This window comes from Colobus angolensis, unplaced genomic scaffold (assembly GCF_000951035.1).
Source record: "Colobus angolensis palliatus isolate OR3802 unplaced genomic scaffold, Cang.pa_1.0 Scaffold102, whole genome shotgun sequence".
Classification (NCBI taxonomy): Eukaryota; Metazoa; Chordata; class Mammalia; order Primates; family Cercopithecidae; genus Colobus; species Colobus angolensis.
The window spans coordinates 971,502-998,829 of NW_012111142.1; the positions used below are offsets into that span (position 1 = coordinate 971,502).

Below are 27,328 nucleotides of genomic sequence, written 5' to 3' on the forward strand. Positions count from 1 at the left end.
TGGCTAGTTTTTTGTATTTTTAGTAGAAATGGGGTTTCACCATGTTAGCCAGGCTGGTCTTGAACTCCTGATCTCCGGAGATCCGCCTACCTCAGTCTCCCAAAGTATTGGGATTACAGGTGTGAGCCACTGTAGCTGGTCATTATTACTGTTTGTAAAGCTAAGGATATTCTGGTTCAGAAAGGTGCGGAGTGACTTAAACCCTGAGCCCTCAATGGGACCTAGGCCATGTTGCTCAGTGATCTGCCACCACACTGATCATGCCAGTTAAGGCCCATTGCAAAAGTTAAACTAATGACAGTTGACCAAGCCTGTTTCTGGGGGCAACTCAATGATCCTTTCCTATCTCCTTGTTATTATTTTAGTCTAAGACTAAGGCTAAGGAGCAGGCATCCTCAAATCCCTGATTCTGTTCTGAGCTCATAGCTCTTTGTGTCCATTCTAGGTTGATTATATAATGCAAAAATAACCAGTCCATTCTGTCCTTGATTCAGCCTCGTCATGGGCTCAGGGAACCTAGAATAAACTTCTGGGATAATCCAAAACCAGTGGGGTTCCACCACTCTCCCTTCATCCTATCTAGTAGACCATTCCCAGAGGACCCAAAGGTCCAGGTGATCTTCAAGCATTTATAAAAGAAATAACAGAAAATTAACAAAAATGTAGTTCTCAAGCCTAGGTGATCATCACAATTTTTAGAACTCACAGATTACCAAGCCAACATTCTGATTCACTATGTCTGCGTGGTGGCTGAAGAATAGTTTTGTTGGTTTGTATTTTTTTTTGCAAAGCACCCCAGGTGACTCTGATGTTCAGTTTGGTTTGTGGCAACTAACCCGAGACATTAATCTCCATTTTCCCATCTGTTTGCTTCACTTCTTTCTCTGTCTTTGGCATGTAAACATTTTTAAGTTTTTCTAACTTAAAAAAAAAAAAAGCAATAATGATGAAAAACATTCCTATAACCTATCAGTAACCTTTCCCCTGGTCTCAGCTATGCAACTAAGAAGAGTGGTCTACACCAATTCTCTAGTTCTTGCCATCCCACTCAACCTGCATTTAGCCATTTTGTTTATGTCATGGCCCCTTTCCACTGCCTTCCTTTCACTCTTTGATGACCTTAAAAGTCTGGTCCCAGGTACTCCTTCTTCCAGGCTAACTACACTTCTTTCCATTTTCCATAAAGCTCTTTTGTCTTCCCTGCTTAAAATATCTCAGTTGGTTGCCTTCAGGGTAAAAAACAGATAAAACACAACCAAACAAACCTAAACAAAATACCTCAGACTAATATAAACGATCCATTAAAATTTGGCTTAGCACTACTCTTATTTTCTGATACTCAACTCCCTCCTAAACAATGATCCATTCTGCATGCACATTTTATAGATTCCAAAATGCAGCTTGCCATAAGCACATCACCTGGATAATTCTTACCACGTTTAAAAGACCCAGCTCAGAGCTCACAACCTGGGTCAAGTGCCCAGGGTTCACCTTCATCATCACAGCACTTAGCATTTTATCACAATTGAACTTGTCTGTTGATTTTTTCCTCCTCTCCCCTCTCACCAATACACTTCATTATTTTGGTGTCTGGCATAGTAACCACCACATGCTTGTCACTTGAGAGAAGCTCTTTATGAGGGAGAGCCAGGAAGGAGTCAGAACTTATTCTGGGTCTCAAGATTAGGTAACTAGTAAAATGAAGCTGCTGTTAACTGACATATGGAACATGGGCCAAGGAGGAAGTTTGGGTGAGTAGAGAGACTATTTATAGGTATGGTTTTAGATACAAAGAGTTTCAAGTGTCAGTAGGCAGAATATAGTGATGGAAATACATCTCTTCATCTTAAGCAGTCTATCTCAGGGAGGCCATTGACTAGCAGTCAGGACACATAATGTTAAGCCATGTCAATACCAACAATTGCTCATTGACTTTAGGTAGATCAGAACTTCTCATCTGTAAAATGAAGCTTATAATGGCCCTTGGTGTCTGGTAAGAATAAAATGAAAGTATAAAATGGTTTATGAGGTACTAAGCAGTAATGGACTGATTGTTTTGTATATATTGTGTGTCTGGGCTCACCACAGATAGTTTCACGTGACTCCAGAATACCATTATTCATTTGTATAGTCTGTATCACTCCATATCATGGGACACTTATGTGTGTTGATTTGCTACTTAGCTAAGGAAACCACTGCCAACTAACAGCAAATCACAACCACAATCCTTTTTTCATCGAAGTCCTTCAAGAGTCTTGGTTATTCCATTACACAGAAGAGAAAACAAAAGCACAACAAAAACCCTAGTGGCTTTCGTTCTTTCTTTCAGTAAGAATTTACCGTGTACCTGCTATGGGCAAGGCACTGGACTGGGCACTTGGCATACAATAAATAAATAAAAAGAAGCACAAGGTCAAGTAGGTGTCTAACTTAAAAAAAGCAAAAATCTGTAGTAAGAATGTGCCATAGAGTAAAGTCATAAACAGTCATAACTGAGCCAATACAACCCTGGAAGGCCACCCCAGCTTCCAAGTAGTCCTGGGGTTGGCAGAGGCCTTTGCTGACACTGTGTAGAAGCCCTGCTCTCTCCCACTCTCAATTCTCCTTTCCTCCCTTTCCCCATAGGCTGCCAAGGTCCATCTCAGAGTCTGCTTCCTCAGAAAGCCAACCTGCTACAACAAACAAGAAATTCTTATCTACAAGGGTGAAGGAAGGTGACAAGGAAGTTGGGTCCTTAGGAAAAAGTAATGTTTTACACGTCAGAGGCAACTGGCAGTGTGCTGCAGGATGAAAACAGTAATGTGATCAAAAGTATGGAGTGGTGATGGAGGTGGGTGATGCTGAAGAAATGAAAGGGATATTCCTGAGGCTAGAGCCCAGAGGACTCAAGGAAAAGGAGCAGAAGATGGCGGTGCACGGTCTCCAATGTGAGCTTAGATGTAAAGGGAGCCATCAGAGGATTTTGAGAAATGCAGTTACAGAGGAGATTTTTCAGAATACTCAGTGTGTGTTTAGGATGTGTGGAAAAAGAGGGAGGAGAAGCAGGGAAACCTTCTGGTGGTGGTGGTGGTGGGGTTCTACATTAATTATTCTTCTAGAAAAGCAATGAGGATCCAAATTTACCACAGTAGCAGGGGAAAAAGAAAGGGGATTCAAGACTGATTTTTAGACTACAGAAATTGAGCCAAATTTCCCTTTCAATGAATAGAGGACAATGAGACTTATGTTACAAGTCAGTGTACCAATCAAGAGCCACTCATAGGCAGATGCCCAGCTGGTGTCTAGACCAAACAAGAGCAACAAACAGGCAGATGCACAGCCGGGTATCTAGGCCTAACAAGAAGAGCAATGCACAAGCAGGTGCCCAGTGGGGTGTCTAGACCAAATGAGAGCAACCTATAGGCAAATGTCCAGCCAGGTGTCTAGACCAAATGAGAGCAACCTATAGGCAAATGTCCAGCCAGGTGTCTAGACCAAACAAGAACAACCTATAGGTGGGTGTCCAGTCAGGTGTCTAGACCACAAAAAGAAAAGCAACACACAGGCAGATGTCCAGCCAGATATCTAGATGAAATAAGAAGAACAATACATAGGCAGATGTCCACTCAGCTGTCTAGACCAAATAAGAAGAGTACCACATAGGCAGATGTCCAGCCAGATGTCTAGACCAAACAAGGGCAACCCACAGGCAGGTGTCCAGCCAAGTGTCTAGACAAACGAGAACAACACACAGGGAGATGCCCAGCCAGGTGTCTAGACCAAGCAAGAAAAGCAATCCATAGACAGATGCCCAGCTGGTGTCTAGACTAAACAAGAGCAACATACAGGCAGATGCCCAGCCAAGTGCCTAGATTAAACAAGCACAATGCACAGGGAGATGCCCAGCCAGGAGTCTAGTACTTAGTGAACACTTGATAAATATTCACTTATTTATTTATACCCTTACTTGGACAATGACTCGTGTTAGGTCAAAATGGATAAAACCTAGAGAAGTACTGAGTGGAGAATGGTGAGGAAAAATTCCCAGAATGAAGGTAATACTGAATATGACAGGGAACTCAGACTGGGGAGCAAATTCAGAGGAAAGTTTGTTTTGTGTACCTACAGGAAAATCACAGAGAGATGTGTGTCCTGAAGGTGGTTATTCAATAAACAAACTCAGAAATAGACCAGGTCTTAAGCTAGAGATTGTGAATTCACCAGCACACGGCAGGAGCTGGGAAGCTGGTTAAACTTAGAATATTCAGGAAGATAATGATTAGTGAGGTGAGGAGGATGGTGAGAGAGGATATATGGGGACATCTACTCTGAGCAACAGAATAAAGAAAAATGAGCCCCAGAAGAAAAATAAGGATTAAACAGAGACATAAGAGGATAAATAGCAGAACATAATTTTATAGAAACCAAAGGATAAGAGAGTTTCAAAAAAGAGGTTTACATGTCAACTACTACAAAATAGTCAAGTAAAATTGTAGAAGAGTCACTTGAAATCCTTCCAGGGAGCAATGATATCCTGCCTTTTAAATACGTAGCCACACCTTGGAGATACTGCAGCTCAGTTCTAGACCCCTGGAATAAAGTGAGTAAGGCAATAAAGTAAGTCACACGAAGTGTTTGGTTTCCCAGTGCATATAAAAGTTATTTTTACACTACACTATAGTTTATTAAGTGTGCAAAAGCATGATGTCTTAAAAACACTGTCATACCTTAATTTAAAAATATTTTATTGCTAAAAAATGCTAATGATCATTTGAGCCTTGAGCAAATTATAGTCTTTTTGCTGGTGGACGGTCTTGCCTTGATGTTGGTGGCTGCCGACTGATCAGGATGGTCGTAGATGAAGGTTGGGGTGGCTGTGGGAATTTCTTAAAATAAGACAACAATAAAGTTTGCTACACAAATTGACTTCCTTTCACAAAAGATTTCTCTGTAGCATGTGATACTATATAACAGCATTTTACCTACGGTAGAACTCCTTTAAAAAACTGGAGCCAATCCTCTCAAACCCTGCTGCTGTTTCATCAGCTAAATTCATGTAATATTCTAAGTCCTTTGTTGTCATTTCAACAATGTTCACAGCATCTTCACTAGGAGTATATTCCATCTCAAGAAACTATTTTCATTGTTCATCCATAACAAGCAACTCCTCATCTGTCTAAGTTTTATCATGAGATTATACCAATTGAGGCACATCTTCAGACTCTACTTCTAATTCTAGTTTTCCTGGTATTTCTAGCACATTTGCAGTGACTTCCTCCACTGAAATCTTGCCCCGAAAGTCATCCATGAATGTTAGAATCAACTTCTTCCAAACTCCTATTAGTGTTGATATTTTGACCTCCTTCCATGAATCCCAAATGTTCTTAATAGCATCTAGAATGGTGAATCATTTCCAGAAGGTTTTAATTTACTTTGCCCTGATCCATCAGAGGAATCACTATCTATGAAAGCTATAACCTTATGAAAGGTATTTCTTAAACAATTAGACTTGAAAGTAAAAATCACTCCTTGATCCATGGGCTGCAGAGTGGACATTGTACTAGCAGCCACAAAAACAACATTAATCTCTTGGTACATCTCCATCAGAGCTCTTGGGTGACTGGGTGCACTGTCAATGGGTAGTAATATTTAGAAGGGAGTCTTTCTTTTTTTTTTTTGGAGGAGTGGTGCTCCATTGTGGGCTTAAAATATTCAGTAAAACATGCTGTAAACAGATACTTCCAGGTTTTTTGAAAAGAGGGAGAGAATTAATTCTAAGCAGAAAGCCAAACAAATGCATGTGACTCATTTTCCCTAAAAACATCTGAGTATTGTTCTATATACTACTACCTAGACTTGTGCTTCAATGACCTAGGTATTTTCCTTACATACACATTATAAAATTTAGCAACAAGGGCTGAACGCGGTGGCTCATGCCTGTAATCCCAGCACTTTGGGAGGCCGAGATGGGCGGATCAAAAAGTCAGGAGATCAAGACCACGGTGAAAACCTGTCTCTACTAAAAATACAAAAAATTAGCTGGGCATGGTGGCGGGCGCCTGTAGTCCCAGCTACTCAGGAGGCTGAGGCAGGAGAATGGCATGAACCCAGGAGGCCGAGCTTGCAGTGAGCTGAGATCGCGCCACTGCACTCCAGCCTGGGGGACAGAGCGAGACTCCATCTCCAAAAAAAAAAAAAAAAAAAAATTTAGCAACAAGGAGGATAAGTAACCACCAACATTAATTCAATTCAATAACCATTATATAAGCACCTATACAGTGAAGACCGAACGAGATGTAACCATGTTGATATAAAGATAGATAAATGCTTCTGTGATCTCATAGTATGATAGAAAAGGCAAATGCACACAAAAATGGTATTGATATATGGACTCCTATTAAAAAAACTTCTATTATAGAGATACTTTGTATTAAAACAATATAGTAACTTTCATTTGAATTATGCTTTTATGGTTCATGATATGGTTTGGCTCTGTGTCCCCCCCTAAACTTCATCTTGAATTGTAATCCTCACATGTTAGGGAGAAACCTGGTATGAGGTAATTGGATCATGGGGGCAGTTTCCCCCATGCTATCCTCATGATAGTGAGTTCTCACTAAATCTGATGCATTAAAAGTGTTTGGCAGTTCCCCCACCCCAACCCCCTCCTGTCGCCATGTAAGACATGCCTTGCTTGCCCTTTGCCTTCCAACATGATTACAAGTTTCCCAAGGCCTCCACAGCCACGAGGAAATGTGAGTCAATTAAGCCTCTTCTCTTCACAAATTCCTCAGTCTCAGGTAGTATCTTTATAGCAGCATGAGAATGGACTAATACAGAAAATTGGCAATGAGGTAGTGAGGCACTGCTATAAAGATACCTGAGAATGTGGAATTGACTTTGGGACTGGGTAACCAGCAGAGGTTGGAAGAGTTTGGAGGGCTCTGAAGAAAATAGGAAGATAAGAGAAAGTCTGGAACTTCCTAGAGATTTGTTGAATGGCTTGGACCAAAATGCTGATGGTGATATGGACAATGAGGTCCACTCTGAGGGGGTCTCACATGTGGATGAAGAACTTACTGGGAACTGGAGCAAAGGCCACTCTTGCTACGCTTTAGCAAAGAGACTGGCAGCATTTTGCTTCTGCCCTTGCAATCTGTGGAACTTTCAACTTGAGAGATGATTTAGGGTATCTGGCAAGGAAGAAATTTCTAAGCAACAATGCATTCAAGAGTTGACCTTGCTGTTTCTAAAACTGTATGCATATATGCATGAACAAAGATTATCTAAAACTGGAATTTGTATTTAAAAGGGAAGCAGAGCACACATGTTTGGAAAATGTGTAGCATGACCATGTGGTAGAAAAGAAAAACCCATTTCCTGGGGAGAAATTCAAGCCAGATGCAGAAATTTGCCTAAGTAACAAGGAGCTGAATATTAATAGCCAAGACAATGTCTCCAGGGCAGGTCACAGGCCTTCACAGCAGCCCCTCCCATTATAGGCCCAGAGGCCTAGGAGGAATAAATAGTTTCTTGGGCCAGGCCCGGGGCTCTGCTGGTCTGTGCTACCTCAGGATGTGGTGTCCTGTGTCCCAGCCACTCCAGCTCCAGTCATGGCTAAAAGGGGCCAAGGTGCAGCTTGGGCCATAGCTTCAGAGGATGTAAGCCCCAAGCCTTGGCAGGTTCCATGTGGTATTGGGCCTGTGGGTGTACAAGCGACAAGAGCTGAGGTTTGGGGGCCTCTGCCTAGATTTCAGATGATGTATGGAAACACCTGGATGTCCAGGCAGAAGTTTGCTGTAGGGGTGGGGCACTCATGGAGAACCTCTGCTAGGGCAGTGTGGAAGGGAAATGTGGGGTTGGAGCCCCCACACAGAGCCCCCACTAGGGACTGCCTAGTGGAGTTTTGAGAAGAGGCCACCATCCTCCAGACTCCAGAATGGTAGATCCACTGAGAGCTTGCACCGTGCACCTGGAAAAGCTGCAAACACTCAAGGCGAGCCTGTGATAGGAGCCAGGAGGCGGGCTTACCCTGCAAAGCCACAGGGGTGGAGCTACCCCAGGCCATGGGAGGCCATCTCTTGCATCAGCATACCCTGGATGTGGGACAAGAAGTCAAAGGAAATCATTTTGGAACTTTAAAGTTTAAAGACTGCCCTGTTGGATTTTGGACATGCATGGGACTTGTAGCCCCTTTGTTTTGGCCAATTTCTCCCATTTGTAATAGGTCTCTTTGCCCAATGCCTGTACCCCCATTGTATCTAGGAAGTAACTAACTTGCTTTTTTTTTTTTTTTGAGACGGAGTCTCGCTCTGCCACCCAGGCTGGAGTGCAGTGGCCGGATCTCAGCTCACTGCAAGCTCCGCCTCCTGGGTTTACGCCATTCTCCTGCCTCAGCCTCCCGAGTAGCTGGGACTACAGGCGCCCGCCACGTCGCCCGGCTAGTTTTTTGTGTGTTTTAGTAGAGACGGGGTTTCACCGTGTTAGCCAGGATGGTCTCGATCTCCTGACCTCGTGATCCGCCCGTCTCGGCCTCCCAAAGTGCTGGGATTACAGGCTTGAGCCACCGCGCCCGGCACTAACTTGCTTTTGATTTTACAGGCTCATAGACGGAAGCGACTTGCCTTGTCTCAGATGAGACTGTGGACTTGGACTTTTGAGTTAATCCTGGAATGAGTTAATACTTTGGGGACTCTTAGAAGGGCATGATTATATTTTGAATTATGAGGACATGAGGTTTGAGAGGGGCTGAGGCAGAATGATATGGTTTGGCTGTGTCACCACCTAAATTTCTTCTAGTAGTTCCCATAATCCCCATGTGTCGTGGGAGGGACCCAGCAGGAGGTAACTGAATCGTGGGGATGGTTACCTTCATGTTGTTCTTGTGATAGTGAGTGAGTTCTCAGGAGATCTGATCATTTTATAAGGGGTTTTTCCTCCCTGCTTCACTCTGCACTTCTCCTTGCTGCTGCCATGTGAAGAAGGACTTGTTTGCTTCCCCTTTCACCATGATTGTAAGTTTCCTGAGGCCTCCCCAGCCATGCTGAACTCTGAGTCAATTAAACCTCTTTCCTTTATAATTACCTAGTCTCGGGTATGTCTTTATTATTAGCAGCATGAGAGTGGACTAATACAGTATGTCTAAATGGGGGAGCTTAAATAAACAAATTAAGATTTGTTTTATTGATTTTACTGCATAAAATCTTATTTTATAAAAATAAAAAAAATTCAGGATACATTTACTAAGTTAATAAAAGGCTATATCCATTTTGATATGTAGTATGAGTGTGAGTGTATATATTTGTATTTATATACATATGTTGTGTATATATGTATATATGCCAGTATATGGCTAACAAAATCTTCTGAAGTCAGTGTAATAGGATTGTTGTGAGAAACTATAAGAATGACCAAACTTTGACATAGCTTGCAGTATAGGAATAGAGTCTGAAGAGGAAATCAGGTACAGAAAGGAACCGTATTTGTTTAGTTCCTTAATTCTGTGTGTGCATATACATAGTATACACCTATACATACGAATATAAACTGAATCATACAAGCTCAAGAATCTAGATTTCTGAGTGACTAAACAGCTTTTAAATGTTATATAAATAATTACATATTTTATGACACTAATGCAATCATGAAGCTGAAGCAACTGGGCATAAAAAGGAATGAGAAATGCCTAGCTTGGTTGATTTTTCTTCTTTATTTTAGGTAGAACATGGCTTTTTCATTGCACTGTTACCAGGAGAATTTTTCTAATGCATATTTAATGAGTAATTTTCATGGTATTTTAAAGAGAAAAACTTAGAGTACGTAGTACATAGCTACTCATTATCAGTCATAGAAGAAAATGATGAAACCAGAACAAACGACAGCCTTTAAGGCCCACCTGTACATCCTATCCTATAGCATTTACCTCTGTAACATGACTTACAAATGCCCCTTACACCCCGTGAATCCTGTTTCTCAATGAAGACTGCAATGTTACCAAGATCGAAGTTTGCAACTTCAAATGCTCTTTAAAATCAAACGCAATAAAGAAAGTCCAGACGCTTTTTCTTTCAGTGAGAAAGACTAACTCCTACTTCACTCTCACCTCAATTGCATAACTCAAGAGAGCAAGAGACAACTTCTCTTGGACTCTTCAAATAAACTCTCTTTAGGGATCAGGCCATGCACAAGAAAATAGCTCAGCAGGAATTTAAAAGAAAAAAAAGAGAGAGAGTGAGAAAGTGGGGATAAAAGCAGGAAAGAACCTGAGCAAAACATTACCAGAACCATAATATAACACATGCACTGTCAAACTTTAGTTATTTGAATAGACTCAGGGACAAGGAGTCAATTTAGAAAGTAGGGATCTGGCAGGGGTGGTTTTAAGAAAAAGAATACACATGTGTGTTGGATGAATGGACACATGACCTAGTTTTGGATAAATGAAGCTAAGAATGGTTTATAATTTATGTGAGTCTGCTTCCAGCTAGTCTGAGAGGCAATCTGAAACTGTGTTATCAATTAGGGGCCCATTGATGAATTATATACAGTCTGAAAGAGCCTAAGGCTGGACATCTTACAGATGTAAATATCAGACATGTGATAACCTATGAAGTACATTAATTCTGCTCTGAAAAGGGGCATGAGCTGTACAGGAGGAAAAGGGGGAACTCTGAGGTCACCTTTCACCATATCCCACTCCTCTCATATTACAAATAACTGCTCAAGTATGTGGACTTTGGGATGTAGCCACTGCCTAGTAGAATGCTGCAAAACTTCAAATGCAAGCAAGTCGGTTCTTAAATACCTGAATATTGCCAAAATCTGCTTGTAAATCTAGCTGTGTCAACTGTGCTGAGAACAACTCTTCTTATGTAGTAGGTTATACTTGAGACATGCTCATAGAAATATAAAAATTCAGGATCTCGTCTTTATATTCTACTTACTTCTGCCCTCTCCACACTTTTCTTCCCCATGCTCTGAGTATTCAAACCATCTGAACTCTCTTCCTTAACAAATAAACACTGAAATACATCAGCATTTTGTTGGGATTATTTGTGCACTGAGTTTCAGTCTAAATTCCAGTGATAGGAGGTAATCTTAGTACCACTAATAGGTCTTTAATGCTTATTCCCTGGTCCTCACTTTCAGCTGATGATCTTGTTCTCTAATTCTCTGCAAAAAAAAAGAAGAATCACTAAGAAGGGAGTGTCACTAAGTTCACACCCATCATCACATAAGCATCTCCACACATGTACTCTTCCTTTCCTCTTCTTGCTATGAATAAACTCTCTGTGCTTCTAGGTCCTTTACTGGTGATACAGCATCTCTTACCTAATCAAGGAAAAAGCTCTAGCAATCTTCTCCCCTTGCTCTTGTGTCAATCTCTACTGAATTATTCCCTTTGGCACATAAACTGAGTATAATTTCTCTCAATTAAAAAATATCTTCTTGATCTCATCTGGCCTTCCAACTTCCCTTTAAGCAAATCTTAGGAGTTCAAGTCCTTATTTTCTCTGACTCCTCTCCTCCGTTCTCCAGAGCTTGAACCCTCTAGGATCAGCCTATGATACTATTCTACCAAACAACCCTTGATAAGCTCACCCATAGCCTCTACAGTGCTAAATCATATGGTTGGTTTCTAGACCCTCAGCATACAGAGACTAGGTGACAAAGTTGATCTCTCCCTCTTTCTTGCAACACTTTCTTCACTTGGCTTCAGGGAGACAGCCCTCTTGGTCCTCTTTCCACCCACCTGACTGCCCTTCCCAGCTCCCTTTCCAGCTTTCTCTTCATCTCAGTGTCACCTCAGCAGTAATGCACTCCAAGACTCAGTCCTTGGAGCCCTTCTCTTTTCTACCCACGGTCACTTGCTACGTGATCTAAAAGAACCTCATGATTTTAGTACTATCAATACACGATGAATCTCTAGCCTTGGTTATTCCCTAGACTGCAGACTTACATGCCCAACTGCTTATGAGGCCCTTTACTTAGATATCCAACAAGCATCTCAAACATAACTTTTAATAACCTGCCTCTCACATAAACCTGCTCTTCTCCCAGCATTCCCCATCACAGTAAATGACAACTCTGTCCTTCTCCTTATAAGGCCAAGGATCTTAAAAGTCCTTCTGGACCTCTCTCTCACTCTCATATACCCAGTCCCCCATCCTGCCCACTATCCAATGGACCAGCAAATCCTACCGATTCTATCTTCAAAACATATTCAGAATTCAACTGCTTCTCACCACCTCCACTGTCACTGCACTATTAATACTATCATCGTCTGCCCCCTGGATTTTGGAGTAACTTTCTAAGTTGCCTTCCCCTACTTCTAGCTTTGCCTTGTCCGGTCTAGTCTCGGCTCAGTAAACCTTTTAACCTAAGTCAAATCATGTCACTTCTCTGTGTAACTCCCCCACCACATGATGGCTTTCTATCTCATTCAGAGCAAAAGCTAAAGTCCTTATAACTGCCAGTAAAATAAGGCTCTTGGTGACCTGGCCCCCGACTACCTCTCTAGCCTAATTACTCCCAGCTCTTTCACACCACCACAGTTACGGTGGCCATCCTGCAGTTTCCAAGCACACCGAACAGTCACCCAATTCAAGGTATTTGTCCCAGATATGCTGCCCCCAGATAAACTCAGTCTACAATCCCACTTACTCAGATCTCACCCACAAACCCTTAGATGAAACAGTAAGTCGTCTTCTCCTTCCCCCGACAGCCAACCGTATTCCCTATGTCTCATCTCTGCTTTACTTTTCCTTGATAGCATTCATCATCTTCTAACATATCACTTGTTTCTATGTCTCCTGGCCTCCAGATTATAAGCTCTCTCTCTCTCTCTCTCTCTCTCTCTCTGTGTGTGTGTGTGTGTTTTACAGCTCCTGACCTAGAACAAAAAGGAGTACTTACTATGCAGAAGGCATTTAATAAATATTTGTCAAATGACTTGTAGCTGCACTTATTCCTTCCACTTAACAGGTAGGAGGCCATTCTTCCAGGTTATGGCCATATACTAGAGAGGTCATTCACCAGATTCCCCTTTGTAAACTCCCCCCATGGCCTTCTAACTCATTCAGAGCAAAAGTTAAAGTCCATAACCTAGAAGAAAGGCCTGTGTATTCACTAAGAAAAAGTAACACTACTTCTAACAATGAAGCCAGATCTCAACAATGTGCTCATTATCAGAAACAATACAATAAATAGTAAAATAAGGCAATGAGGATGAGGCCCTGGTTGCCACAGCCTCCAGATCCTCCAAGATCTGACTCACTAAGGTGGGTGGTCCTGGCAGTGGACCATCATTCTGGACCCCAAGTGAGCACACCTCACCCTCAGTCTGCCCAAGCCTGCCCTTTCCTATTGTCAGTCACACAGCCAGGAGGTTAATGGAGCTTCTAGAATCTCAACACCAGACTTAGGATCTATCATTGGAAATATGTTAAGGAAGGTGCTGTCTACTAGAAAGGAGTGAAAATGCATTTGAAAGTAGTCCATAATTCCTTCTTGTTTTATTTTTTTCCCTGATTATAAAAACAACAAATGTTTAATTTAAAATTAAGAAAATTAATAAGGAAGTAAAAATATCTCAGTTTCATCATTAAAAAATAACTTAACATTTAAGTGTGATCCATCTGGATCTTATATAAATACACACTAATTTTTAAAAGTTAATTATTGTATAAATGCACACTAATTCTTAACTCTCGGCCAAGTGCACTGGCTCATGCCTGTAATCCCAGCACTTTGGGAGGCCGAGGTGGGTGCATCACCTGAATTTAGGAGTTCGAGACCAGCCTGGCCAACATGGTGAAACCCTATCTCTACTAAAAACATAAAAATTAGCTGATTGGTGGTGGGTGTAATCCCAGCTACTTGGGAGGCTGAGGCAGGAGAATCGCTTGAACCCAGAAGGCAGAGGTTGCAGTGGGCCAAGATTGCACCACTGCACTCCAGCCTGGGCGACAGAGCAAGACTCTGTCTTAAAAAAAAAAAAAAAGCTGGGTGAGGTGGCTCATGTCCGTAATCCCAGTACTTTGGAAGGCCAAGGTGGGTGGACCACAAGGTTAGGAGTTTGAGACCAGCCTGTCCAACATGGTGAAATCCCATCTCTACAAAAATGCAAAAACTAGCTAGGTGTGGTGGTGGGCACCTGTAATCCCAGCTACTTGGGAGGCTGAGGCAGGAGAATTGCTTGAACCTGGGAGGCAGGGGGTGCAGTGAGCCGTGATCTTGCCACTGCACTCCAGCCTGTGTGACACAGCAAGACTCCATCTCAAAGAAAAAACAAAAACAAAAATAAAAAAACCCATGAGTTACCATGACTTGTAAAAAACTTAACTACATACAATATTGGATTACAGTATGTATTTCTGGAACACTTATATCTGATCCTATTCAAAGATTGCTATTTCAAGTCTTTAGACCCAGGAACATCTCTCGTGTACCTAGGAATGTTTTAGGGAAAAACTGAATTTGGGAACCTGGAGACTCAAGTTCCAGCTTTGCACCCTGTGCAAGTTGTGGAATTCTCCCCGTTAATTTATCTCCCCATTCCATGCCCTTGTCTACCCTCTTTTGTTATTTTTGTAATGAAAACCATTCTCATTTAGCTTCCCTTCTAGTAGTAAACCTCACTTGCTGCAGAGGGTTCCAGATGATCTGACCAATGAAAAAAGATATGCCTAGTAGATTTAGGTTGGATCATTTATCTAGCAGCTATAGTTTTATTATGCCTAAGAAACATGCAACTTACAGCTTGTTCTTTTCAGACCTAATAGATTACATGATTTGTGTATACAATTCCCAAAGACTACAATTTCTGCCCCAAAGTGAGACCTACTGGAGCCCTAAAAGTAAATATTCTCGTCCTCTGCCTTTCTCTTCGGCTTTATGTGTCTACAAGAGACCTGGAATTTGGGAAGTATAGTTCTTCATGTTTAAGGATGCTTTGTCTTTCCAGCAATAAGGAAAGTCTTAGGAGGTTCCTGTGCTTTAGATTTCTTTCTTGGTAAAATCTGAGGATTGGAGATGGTATTATTTCTCAAGTTTCTTCCAGCTCTTAAACAGTGAAGCCTCTAGGTTCTGAGATATATCAATCAACAAGAGTACATAAGACAAAAAGAGAAATAAGGAGTGGAACTCTAGGGCAAAAAAGTGGAGATATCAGGTCACTTTGGAGCTATCAGTAGTTATATATAAGTACGAGTACCCAGTCGTTATTAACACTGCATTCAGCTGAGTTGCAATGAGAACAGGAAGAAAGTTCAACCTTGGTATACAGTATTATGGCCCTAAGTTTATTAGTAGAAAAGTTCTTACAACATCCTTCCAGAAAAATCCCAAAACAGATTAAAAATTATAACTAGGGAAAGTAAAGAACATCCAATACCTCCTATTGCAAAGATAACAGGGTCTCTAAAATAACCTTTAAAAGAACAGATGTAAAATTCACGAAAAATGAGTCAACAGATTGAAGAGCATAAAAAGGTAGTTGGCATGTACCATATACATAGCTATCTAGTAGAAGCTTAAGATGTAAGCTTGATTTTTTTTTCCCTCTCCCTCTCTTGAGGGTTAACTTTCCAGCAAGAAATATTCAATCTTAAGTATGTAATACTTCTCTTCAAAAATTAAAAAAAAAAAATTTGAAGCAACATATTCATTCAACTTGAATGTGGTAGAATACAGTTCATCTTTGTAAAACCAACGGATTACTGACCTGAATTTAAGTCTCGTCCTGGATTGAAGGCCCGGCTATTAACAGTAGTAGAAAGTCGATCACAACTAATTGTTCTAGACACATTGGTATTAAAGCTCCCATCGAACCTGAAACAATAGGAGAGAATGAGCAATACTTATTCAGTCCAGAAAAACCAACCAGCAAAAATAGTGATTTACATTGTGTACAAGATAGACCAGCCCATAAACAGTACAACTGTGATTTAGATTTAAATATTCAAAAAAAAAATTTCAGAATTGGGGGAGGGGCGGGGGGACACCTGCATCCAGAAGGTTTTAGAAATCAAATTCAATTCTAAGATAAAAGCAAACAACCATTCTTCAAATCAACTTTTCTCCAATAAACTTAAGTCAGTACTATTGATAAAATCATACAGAAAATAGATAACAAAATTCAAAACAGAGCTACAAAAAAAAAAAAAAAATCAGATGGGTGCTCTGACGTTACATGTAAAACAGAATTCTTTAAATTATCCTATTGGAAAACCAATGACCAAGTACAAAAATAGACAGTCGTGAAGGATAAAGAATGGGTGTGGAGTAGGAATGGTCTAGATGTGAAACCCTGCTCTGTCACTATTAGAAAGATTATTCATTTTTTCTGTGTCTCAGTTTTCTTCTCTGAAAAAGATAATAAAACTTATTTTCCAGAGCCATAAAAAAATTAAACATAATGTATGGAAGTTCCTCTCATAGTACATGACACATAGCTTGTACCTGCTAGACTGTCATGCAAATAAGGCAAAAGTCTTTTCATTTCCAGTGGTAGTGTAATGCTAGTACTAGAGCTAGAACAATACTATTATTCTAGCTAGCTGCTGATCAATAAATATTAGTGGAATATCAATGATCCATTGATATAGCAGACAACAATCTGAAAGAAATAGGAAAACATACCAGCTTATTTACATATAGTCATTAAGAGTATTTTTAAGGCCAGGCGCGGTGGCTCAAGTCTGTAATCCCAGCACTTTGGGAGGCCAAGACGGGCGGATCACGAGGTCAGGAGATCGAGACCATCCTGGTTAACACGGTGAAACCCCGTCTCTACTAAAAATACAAAAAACTAGCCGGGCGAGGTGGCGGGCGCCTGTAGTCCCAGCTACTCCGGAGGCTGAGGCAGGAGAATGGCATAAACCAGGGAGGCGGAGCTTGCAGTGAGCTGAGATCCAGCCACTGCACTCCAGCCCGGGCGACAGAGCGAGACTCCGTCTCATAAAAAAAAAAAAAAAAAAAAGTATTTTTAAGTGAATTTCATCCAGGAGTAACAAAAGTGAAGAATCTTGAACTTCTAAGTAAACTATTTAGGATTTCAGATCCTGAGAGGACTTAAAGTTTGTAAGAGATCCCCAAATAAATGCAACATGAAATGAGGTTTTTAAAAATTTGTGTTAAAATGTAAACTTCAGGAACCACTAATGCAACTCCATGAACTCAAATAGAGAAGCTCTAAAGCTAGGAGAAACATTCCTAAAAAGCAATATCCATTTGACCACTGGCACGAACTTTAAAATCTGTTGATCACATCTCCTAACACATAAGAACTATTACATGGAACTGACTGCACAAGCAAGGGGACTAGGTTTTCACATGGTATGTTGGTTCCAACAGCAAAAGCTAAAAACAGTCTTGCTTTATTTCATATCATCTCAAAGAAGGAAATAGCTGGATTTTAAGAGACCGTTAGTCCAGGCTGTAACCTAGTGCAGAGTTACACCGACAATGTCAACTGTGCCTTAAAGGACACAGTTGCTTCATCAACGTGGCTGCCCTTCCTTGGACCTACTCCAGTTTGTCTAGACGAGAAGACTGCTGCCTCAGAAGCCACAGATGGAGGGAAAAGAAGAGATTAATATAGCAGCAGCTGCTGTGTCCATGCTGGCAAGGCACTATCACTACAACCTCACTTCTCTCTAAGCTATAGCAGGCCACACTAAGTCTATTCCCTCCCAGACATTTTTATAAAGGGAGAGATAATAGTTTAGGCTTTGTGGGCCATAAAGACTGTTGCAACTGCTCTGCCATTGTAGTGTGAGAGCAGCTACTGAAAATAAATAAAAGATTGAATATGGCTGTGTTCCAATAAAACTTAATTTTCAAAAACAGGTGGTATTCCAGACCTGTTTCATCACTGCTGGTCTAGACCAGGGCAGTCCAAGAGAAGTCTCTGGGATGATGAACATGTATTATTTTTGCACTGTCTGACATGTTAGACACATGTGGCTACTGAGCATTTGAAATGTGGCTAGCATAACGGAGACACTACATTTTCTACTTTATTTCATCTTAATTTGTAAATAGTCACTGAAGAATGGCTACCATATTGGACAATGGAAGGCTGGAAGGTTCTCCTGATTACTTGTCTAGTAATCCTTCAGGTCTCTGTTCATGTATCCCTTCTTCAGAAAGGCCTATCCTGATTGTGACAACCTCCCAAGTCTATGTTAAATGCCTCCATATTCTGTCAAGGCATGTGCCATAATTTTAAATTTACAGTTCTATTCATGATTTTTATAGATCAGGTTCCATAAATAGACAAGAGTGCCATGAAGGTAGGCACCATGTCTTGTTGATTTTGTTCACCACTGCATACATTGCTTAGCATTGTTCTGGTCGTAAGTAGGTGCTCATATTAATTGGTCTTTTATGACCATCCACACCATCCAGGGTGCCTAGTCCTGTTCTGGGCTCCCCTGAAGACTCCAAGAAATCTTAGCAAGTGAGGACCATGACTCAGTTGAATGGTTAAAATACTGAAAGTCTAGTTACTTCAGAACCACCTGGGATGCATGTTGGAATGCAGATTCCTGGGATCCACTGTTAGAGAGTCTGATTTAGTGAGTCTGGGGTAAGGCCAAGGAATCTGACTTTCACAGGCTCTGGAGGAATGAGAAGTGCCTTCCAATCCTGCTATGCAGATTCTTTTAGAAATAAAGCAAAGGAATGGCTTTCTGCATGAGCACAGGTACTTTCCTGTATGACTCAAAGAAACCGAAAACACAGGATCTTCCGAATGGATTTAGATCAAGAGAACAGGGTAGTTCTGAGGTATGTATGCAGCTCACATCTGGACTTTGCTGTCCAAGTTATGAACCCTTTCTCCTATCCATTTCACAGTTGAGAAAAATGACACCAAAGACCGCATAGCAAGTCAGGGACCTAAGAGAGACTTGAACCCATCACTCAACTCCTTTCCAGAGACAAACCACATATGATTCCGCATAAGTGATACATAAAGAAGAACTTGCAACTCAAGAGGGTTTCTGACAAATCTTCCCAGGAAATGTGTAAACCTGGAGAGAGCCTTTGTCTATCTGGATTAAGTCTCCACAGACAGCACCTCGCTTTCAGCATTACCCCTTGAGAGAGCTGAAGTCCAATGCTGAGGATATATAGATTTTTCTGGACCTTTGTGAAATGCAAGCTGGCTCGTGGGACCAGGGACATCAAGCAACTATTATTATAGGTTGTTTTACTTCCTTTGCTGAAAAGATCATTTTCAAAAGCATTAGAGAAAACATTTTTATAACAATAAAAATGACAGTGACTCATTAACAAAAGTAGGTGCTTCATAAACATTTCTCCATCATAAAACAGTTTCACGACATGGTACTTGTCAGCAATAATCTACCCGACCTTCTCTTCCCACCATCTCCTATCCTACACTTCTAACCAAACTGGCCCTTTCCTATGTGCTCTTCTGTTTGACCCCAATTGTGACGCTCTCCAGTGTCCACTCCACTCATTCTTCAAAGCCCAGCTCAACTCCTCTTCTTTCAAATTTCTCCCTAGTACTGGCCCATGATGAGTCCTTCCTCCTCCAAGCTGACTAGTGCCATTCTGCTTCTTAACTATATGCTTGTGTCTTCTTCCTATTTTTCTTGTTTTGTAATCAAACAACATAATATCACAGTCCTATCCATTAGATACAGATTTTTTTTTTTTTTTAAGATTCTGCTTATACCAACAAAACACTAATCAATTGTCTTAGTCCATTTGGACTGTAAACTAGGTGGTTCATGAACAACAGAAATTCATTTCTCACAGGTCTGGAGGCCGGAAAGTCCATGATTAAGGTACTGGCAGATTTAGTGTCTGGTGAGGGGCCACTTTCTGGTTCATAGACGTGGCCTTCTCACTGTGTCCTCAGTGACAGGGGTAAGGCAGTTCTCTGGGACCTCTTTTGTAAAGGCACTAATGCCATTCATGGGGGCTCTGCCTTCATGATCTAATCATTTCCCAAAGGCCCCTCCTCCTAATAGGATCGTGCTGGTGATTAGTTTCCAATACATAAATTTGGGAGGGAGAAGGCAAATATTCAGACCACTGCATCAATAAAATTTATAAATAAGATTCATTCTTCGGGAGGCTGAGGCGGGTGGATCACAAGGTCAGGAGATCGAGATCATCCTGGCTAACATGGTTAAACCCTGTCTCTACTAAAAATACAAAAAATTAGCCAGGCGTGGTGGCAGGCGCCTGTAGTCCCAGCTATTCAGGAGGCTGAGGCAGGAGAATGGCATGAACCCAGGAGGCGGAGCTTACAGTGAGCCGAGATCACGCCAATGCACTCCAGCCTGGGCAACAGAGTGAGACTCCGTCTCAAAAAAAATAAATAAATAAAAATAAGATTCATTATAAATAATGAACAAATTATATTATTCATTTTGCCTTCCCCCTATACCAAATAAATGTGTGTTACATGGGGGTGAAATGCCAAAAAGTTTTATCATGGAACCCCTATTTGACTAAACCCTACCCATGTAGCTCTTGAATTCTGAATTCTCTCTAAAACCTTTTATGCGCTTGAGAAATTTTAGCTTCCCCCAATGGGACTGTAGGTTACTGGAGAATTTATATTTCTCTCTTATGTCTAGCACAGTTGCTGGAAGGTGGGGCATTCCATAAATTCTTACTGGTTGACTGACTAACGAGAAAGGGCAGAGTTAAGTCACCAGAAAGCTCTGGGCATTTTATTTCATAATATTCACTGAATATCTACTATATTTCCTAAGAGTCTCAACTGCCGTGAGTTCTCTCACGTGTTGAATTTCAGCCGTGCAGTATTCACTCGCCAGTCAAGTTAGCATGAAAAGCCTAGAAATCAACCTCACTCTGCTGCTTTTCTCACTACCACTGATGTGCCAGTCAGATGAAGAAGGAGGTGTCAATAGGGGCTTAAGATATACAGGGCTGGTGGACCGGCTAGGTTAGCAGGAATACCTACTGGAAGCACAAGTGAAGAGTGCTTATCTTTCTACCCTTCACTAACACTCTAACGCCTACTGCTTTTTCTGGACTCCAGACTCCACACATAGGGGTAAAACATGCTCAGCCATCCTTTTTACTTTAGCTACCTCTGGTCCCCAGAGGAAGAGTCACCTTGCCGAAGACAGGAATGCATTTTATGCCCATATGCCTTTGAGAAAAGTGACTTATAAAAAGAAACATGCTATTCGCCCTGATTTGGAGAATGTTGGAAATATAAAGCTCATACTTAAGACACTTTATAAAAACATGTCACTTATTCTTACGGGTTACCTAAAAGATTTTTCATTAAGAAGTACATTAGCTGCCAGTCACATTTATACAATTTCGGGTTTACGGAAAGGCCAAGAAGTGGTAAAATCATAGATTTTCATACAAAATGAATGGGCAAATCAACTTAAGAGGTTTGGTTTGCTTCATTCCTCATGCCTGTGCTTTCAAAAAGTTAGTAATGACAATAGAAATTACTGATATAAATCTCCTTTACACCCCGACTCTAAAAAAGGAAATAATGGATTGTAGCTGCATTCTATACTCATTTTCATAAGATAAAACCAGTGCCTGAAATTCAGTTTCAAGAGAAATAACTCCATCTCTCCAACCCCTGTAAGTTAAAAAAAAAAAAAAAAAAAAAAAACAACTTCCTTCTGGATTTACTTTCATGAACAACTGATCGAAACTGCATCCCGAGGGAGAAAACAGAACTGTGACTCCCACTTTGATCTCTTCCCCATGGAGAAATTCACTCCCTGCCTGGCTTGCAAGATGTTCGTTTGATTGACGTTTGCTCTGATGTGCAAACTGCTTTGAACTTCAGACATTTAATTCCCATCAGGCTGCAGTCATTTTTATTCTCCTTCAACAGGATTTACAAGCAGGAGATCAGCAAATGTAGAAGATAAAATAAATTTGCAGAAGCTTTGAATCTTACATCAAAACAGTGTTCAAGTGAGTTCCAATTGGATTTCATTCAGCCTCGATTCACAGTGTAAATCAACTTTTCAGTGGAGTCCCAGTTTAGAAAGAAAGAGATATAAAAGACCCCACCTCCCCCCCCCCCCCATCCCCCCACCGGTTGGGGTTTACTTCCTTTCTTGGTCTTTGTTTAAATTTCCTAGGGAAGGTAATTTGCCAGGCAAATCACTCAGAAACCTGGGTTTTTCTCAGTATTTCCAGAGAAGTCTGCCTCATTTATCACATAGCACATAAAAATCACACCCACAGTGTCGGTTCCAAGGGCAGTGATGAAATGTGGAATTGTTCATGGATGAGTTTTTAAGGTAATGATTAAAAAGCAAATCCCTGTGGAAACTGATCATCAAGTTCACACACAAAGCCAATGTAATGATAGCTAATAGGGTAGGGAATATTCTTTACTTGTTTGCTTGTTTTTAATCACTGCGAAAATGCTGAGATAAGTGCAAAAGGTTAAAAAAAAATCATTTCTTCTGAAAGCAAAACTGGGTATCAGATCAGAAGTGGGTATGGAAGAAATGCTGAAAGGCTTCCAAGTGGAGTTCACAACACAAGCGGGCCTTTGCTGTGAGTGCCACTGAATTACCAAGCTTTGTTTTTAGAACAGCACACGTTTTTCTGCAAAATAAAGGCGGTGAAAACCCTTCACTAGTAGCTGCAGATGCTGCTAAAGGAAGGTTCTGGACACTGAGAAACACTCAGGCCTACTAGTTCCCGGGGCCCTAGTAACAGCCTCACAGGGTCTGGTTTACTGTGATATGACATGGAGACATATCTCTTCACCTCCATTCAACCAGGTTCCCGCTCATTCTTTCTGGGAAGCATCTGTTCTCCAAATATTTGAGCAACACCAGTTGAAAAGAATTAAACAAGAACCTCCTTATCGTCCACTTAACCACCCATGAGAATAAAGTTAAACAAAGAAAGAGCTAAGATAAAAATCAAACATCTGCACTGGCAAATATTTAAACTCTGTTTGAATGGTAGAGGAAAGGGGCAAGAGCAGGATCGCTTCAAAAAGGAACTATCACATTTATAAAGTAAATAATACTCAAACCCCTCCTCGACTGAGCTTACTTATTCAAACACCTAAATAAATGGGCCAACCAAAAAGCTGTCAAATAACATGTAATCACATTCCGAGAAATAGTTTTTCCTTGCATCACTGCAGAGATTGGGGTGATAAGTCACATTCTTTTTTTCTTATCAGTAATAAGGATTAAACCTTCAGGTTTCAGCAGCTCAGCCAGATTGGAAACAAGGGCTGGTTTCAAATGCCCTTGGAAGGTAAGATTTTCAGAGCAATAAAGTGTCTCCCTCTCTATTAAGTCTAAGTATGACACAGACCAACCATATTTCTTTTTCGCCATTTCCCTACCACAACACACTATGGAGATAAGGCCCTGCTGTGACCTTGTGTCTCACTTCCATATTCAAAAGATGGTATTATCATTCAATTCACTTTCTCATAAAAGCTTGGAAAATTGCACAGGTGACATCTAGGGTAGATTGGAAGTGGGCGCACAACCACATTAAACATTTATCCTTATCTTCCTCATCACTAGGTTGGACGGGGGGCATAAGAAGATGGGTATCTGGAAAAAATCAAAGAGAGAACAGGCTGGGGAGAGCAGCTTGGTGGGGTCTGCAGGCTGCCTCTGTGCCATTCCATAGCACCCCTGTCCATCCTGCCACTTGACCTCTAATAGGGACTTGACACACTTGACAGTTATTTATTTATACACCCTTCTCCTTTGCTTGGTAGACACAAAGGGAGAGGTCTTTTCTTATGTTTCTTTATACCCAGGGCCTAGCTCAGAGTCTCCTTGTGAGGAGCAAAAGTTTCGTCAATGTCTGCCGGATAAATACACATAGAAAGCCTAAGAGGCTGCGATTTCCCAGGACTAGAGACCAGAGACTGTAAATTGGGTATGTTCTCTCCCCTCACACACACTGATATTCAGTACACAGCAGACAACTGTGAGTGGTATGACACAGACACAAAAGAGAGGCACTAACAACTAAGAGTTAGCAGATGACCTTGGAGATTAACTGGTTCCATCTACCAGCACGCATGCACCGAGGAGGGAACAGTCCTGTCCACACATCTCCCTGTTCTGTTAAAGAAACAGAAGAATATAAGATGCAGAATACTTATGGCTGATCCTACAAAAGGAATACTATCCCAATATTAACAAGTTAATAAAGCTAGAGTGTAAAGACAGATATCTACATCATCACACCAGATAAGTCCCCAGAAAGAGATTATAGATAGATTTTTAAATCTGGGCCTTCTTTGAAATTGCTTTGGTATTTTTCACAATAAAAATGCACAAAATGGTTTCTGCTTTGCAGCTAAGACAGGTTCTATTTCTTAAAGCTGGTGGAGTCTGCTAGGCAGTTTTCTACAGAGATCAGATTTTAAAAAGAAAGAAAAATCACAAAACCATCTCTATTTAAAATCCATAAAAGGCAGCTGGTGAAATTCAATAGCGTAAGCAGTGAGGCAGGTTTCCCATTCTTCCTTCAATGAAGGTCACACAGAAAAATGCAGGAAGCTAGATTCTCAGCAGATCCAAATGCAGGCACTTTCTGCTACAAGGGTACTCAGGAAGACTCCTAAACATAAAGACATCTATTTAACACACACACACAAGCACACACAGGGAAATGATACAAATTGCTGCAGGTCAGCCAATTTAGAAAGTTTGGAGGGTCATCTAGTAACCTCAAGTAGAATTCTAAGAAGGAATACATAGTTTAGCATTTCACTTGGCAGATGACCCACTCTAATTTTACTACTGGTCAGAGTACCATTAAAAGAAAACAGCATTTGGAATCAGGAAACCTAAATTCCAAACCCAGCTCTCCACTAAGTCCTGCCATAACCTTTCTTTCTTTCTTTTTTTTTTTTTTTGAGACGAAGTTTTGCTCATGTTGCCCAGGCTGGAGTGCAATGGCACGATCTCAGCTCACCGCAACGTCTGCCTCCCGGGTTCAAGCGGATTCTCTTACCTCAGCCTCCCAAGTAGCTGGGATCACAGGCGCCCACCATCATGCCCAGCTAATTTTTGTGTTTTTTGTAGAGATGGGGCTTCACCATGTTGGACAGGCTGGTCTCGAACTCCTAACCTCAGATGATCCACACACCTAGGCCTCCCAAAGTGCTGGGATTACCTTACCATAAACTTTCTAAACCTATTTCCTCATCTGTAAAAGTGGGGATGAGGGAGGTGGGCAGAGACAGTTTCTACCCCACCAGGTTGTTCAGAAGAACATATGAAGAATGTAATGTAAGTAACGTAATGTTTAAAGAAGAACAGGCCTAAAAAAGTATTTCACTGAAGTATAAACATATGTAACTAAGTTTTCATAAATACAAAGCTTTCTATAATATCTTTGTTAAATGTTGAGCTTAACTCCAGTCCTCTGGTACCAACATCCAGAAAGACTATCTGTAACATTTAGTTGGCCTGCAGGTAATAATAATTTTTAAAGGCATTGGAAATGGAAGAGTGAGATAAGGCAGTGAAAATGACTTGAAAGACTAAGACTTGCCATACAACACTTCATGGGCATAAACACAAAACACATCTTCATAGAGAAATAATACGACTTGCAATAAATTTAAACTCAGTTGTTCAGGACCAAGCTTGTCACATTATTTGACCTTCTGACACAGAGATAACAAAGGAACAAAAGTTATAAGCACCTAAGTCACAATATCTTATTTCTCATAAAAACAGTAATAATAAGAAATAAGATGTATATAAGGTTAACATTTTATATCATATTTTCCATGTGCACTACCTTAAAATTGGGTTAGAAAAAAACAGTAGTTGCCAACTTATGGGTCAGCTGTTATGTCTTGAAACATTCTGTACAAACCTATACATTAACACAACATTAAAAGTAGACATCTCAAATTTCCCTTTTACCTGAACTGCCATGCACATGACATAGTTATGGGGGTAAAAATATTTGTGGCATGAAAATAAAGAAGTTGTGGGATGAAAACAAAATGCTGCTGCAGGTTAATCTCAGTTGCTTAGCAAACACCTCCCAAGAATGATCTACGTGCAACTCCAAATCAGCATGTTTATACTGGATCCATCATTTTCCTCCTAAAAGTCTTCTTTTGCTCCTAGTTTCACCCTTCAGTTAATAGATTCCCATCTCCTAAAATGCTCAATTTAAAATTTGGAGCTGTCATTTCTAATCTTCCTCCTTACCAAACTCTCCAAGAAAACCTAGTTGCCATATTCCACATATTGTACATCCCTATTTTGACACTCTATATAATGTACCAGCCCCTGGACATCTTTGCTTTTGTACATTTGTCCCTTAAGGTATCATTACTTTGTCTGTGATTATCTAACTGGCCCAACTTGACAAGCAACTTGCCTTTCTACCATCATTTATTCTTCATTTGCCAACTAATTAATTTATCCAAGACCTGACCACAACTGTTCCTTGCTTTAAAACTAGTGCTTACTGAGAGAAATTTGTGTAGCTGACCTAGTGCTTCAAGCCCACCATGGTGTTTCTTTTATCCATCGTGCCAGCTGGGTCTTCCACCTCCCCATCCTCAATCGCTGTATGGACACTTGCTGTTTTCTGGTCTGAAGCATTCTTCCCCTAGATCTATCTGTGGAAGTTCTACTCTTCAAGGCCTTGACTACCACTTTTTCACCAAGCTTGAGCATTCGGAGGCCTTTGTTCATAATCTCTTCCTCCTCTAAAAGTCTTTGGATTTCTTTCATGACATTTGCCACAGACTGCCTTAGCTTACTCTACATGTGTCCTATGAGCCATTGAAGGTACATACTGTGTTATTCATCTTTATCCATCAGACAGTATCTAGTACAATGTCTTATACATTGACTGCCTTGAAGATGGTATAGACAAGTTGAGTTGAAAATGATACCCATGTATGCAGGTATTTGGGAATATATATTCCCAAATATACAAAATGCATATAACAAAATTATTAAGCATAACTGATAACTGAGATAACCAAATCAATATCAAACATGTTTCACATCAGAGCTTGTAATAACACTGTTCAGATTAAAACAATGACTGTTATCAACAGGCAAAAAAGTATTTAATAATATTGTTCAATTTCTGCCCGGAAAGGAAGTAGCTTGTTAATTCTGACTGCATCGTAGTGACTGAGGCTCAAACACTAAAGACAAAGTCAGTTATACTACTACAAACTAACTCCTTTGGCAAATATTTATTGAGGGCCTATTTAAGCAAGGTATTGAATACAGTTGTATATGACAGAGTCCCTGAAATAAAGTAACTAAGAAAGATGAGAGAGTACATAAAGAACAAATATGCCTTAGCACCTGGTACC

At 40.7% G+C, this 27,328-nt stretch overlaps 1 protein-coding gene across 1 annotated transcript in view; it reads right to left on the reverse strand.

Moving 5' to 3' along the window:
* Nucleotides 1-27,328, reverse strand: part of CACHD1 (cache domain containing 1) — a 227,828-nt gene that overhangs the window by 76,228 nt on the left and 124,272 nt on the right. Inside the window, exon 4 of the mRNA XM_011940834.1 lies at nucleotides 15,704-15,810. Coding sequence (XP_011796224.1) covers nucleotides 15,704-15,810 — 107 coding nt within the window. The remainder of the gene's footprint in view (nucleotides 1-15,703; nucleotides 15,811-27,328) is intronic.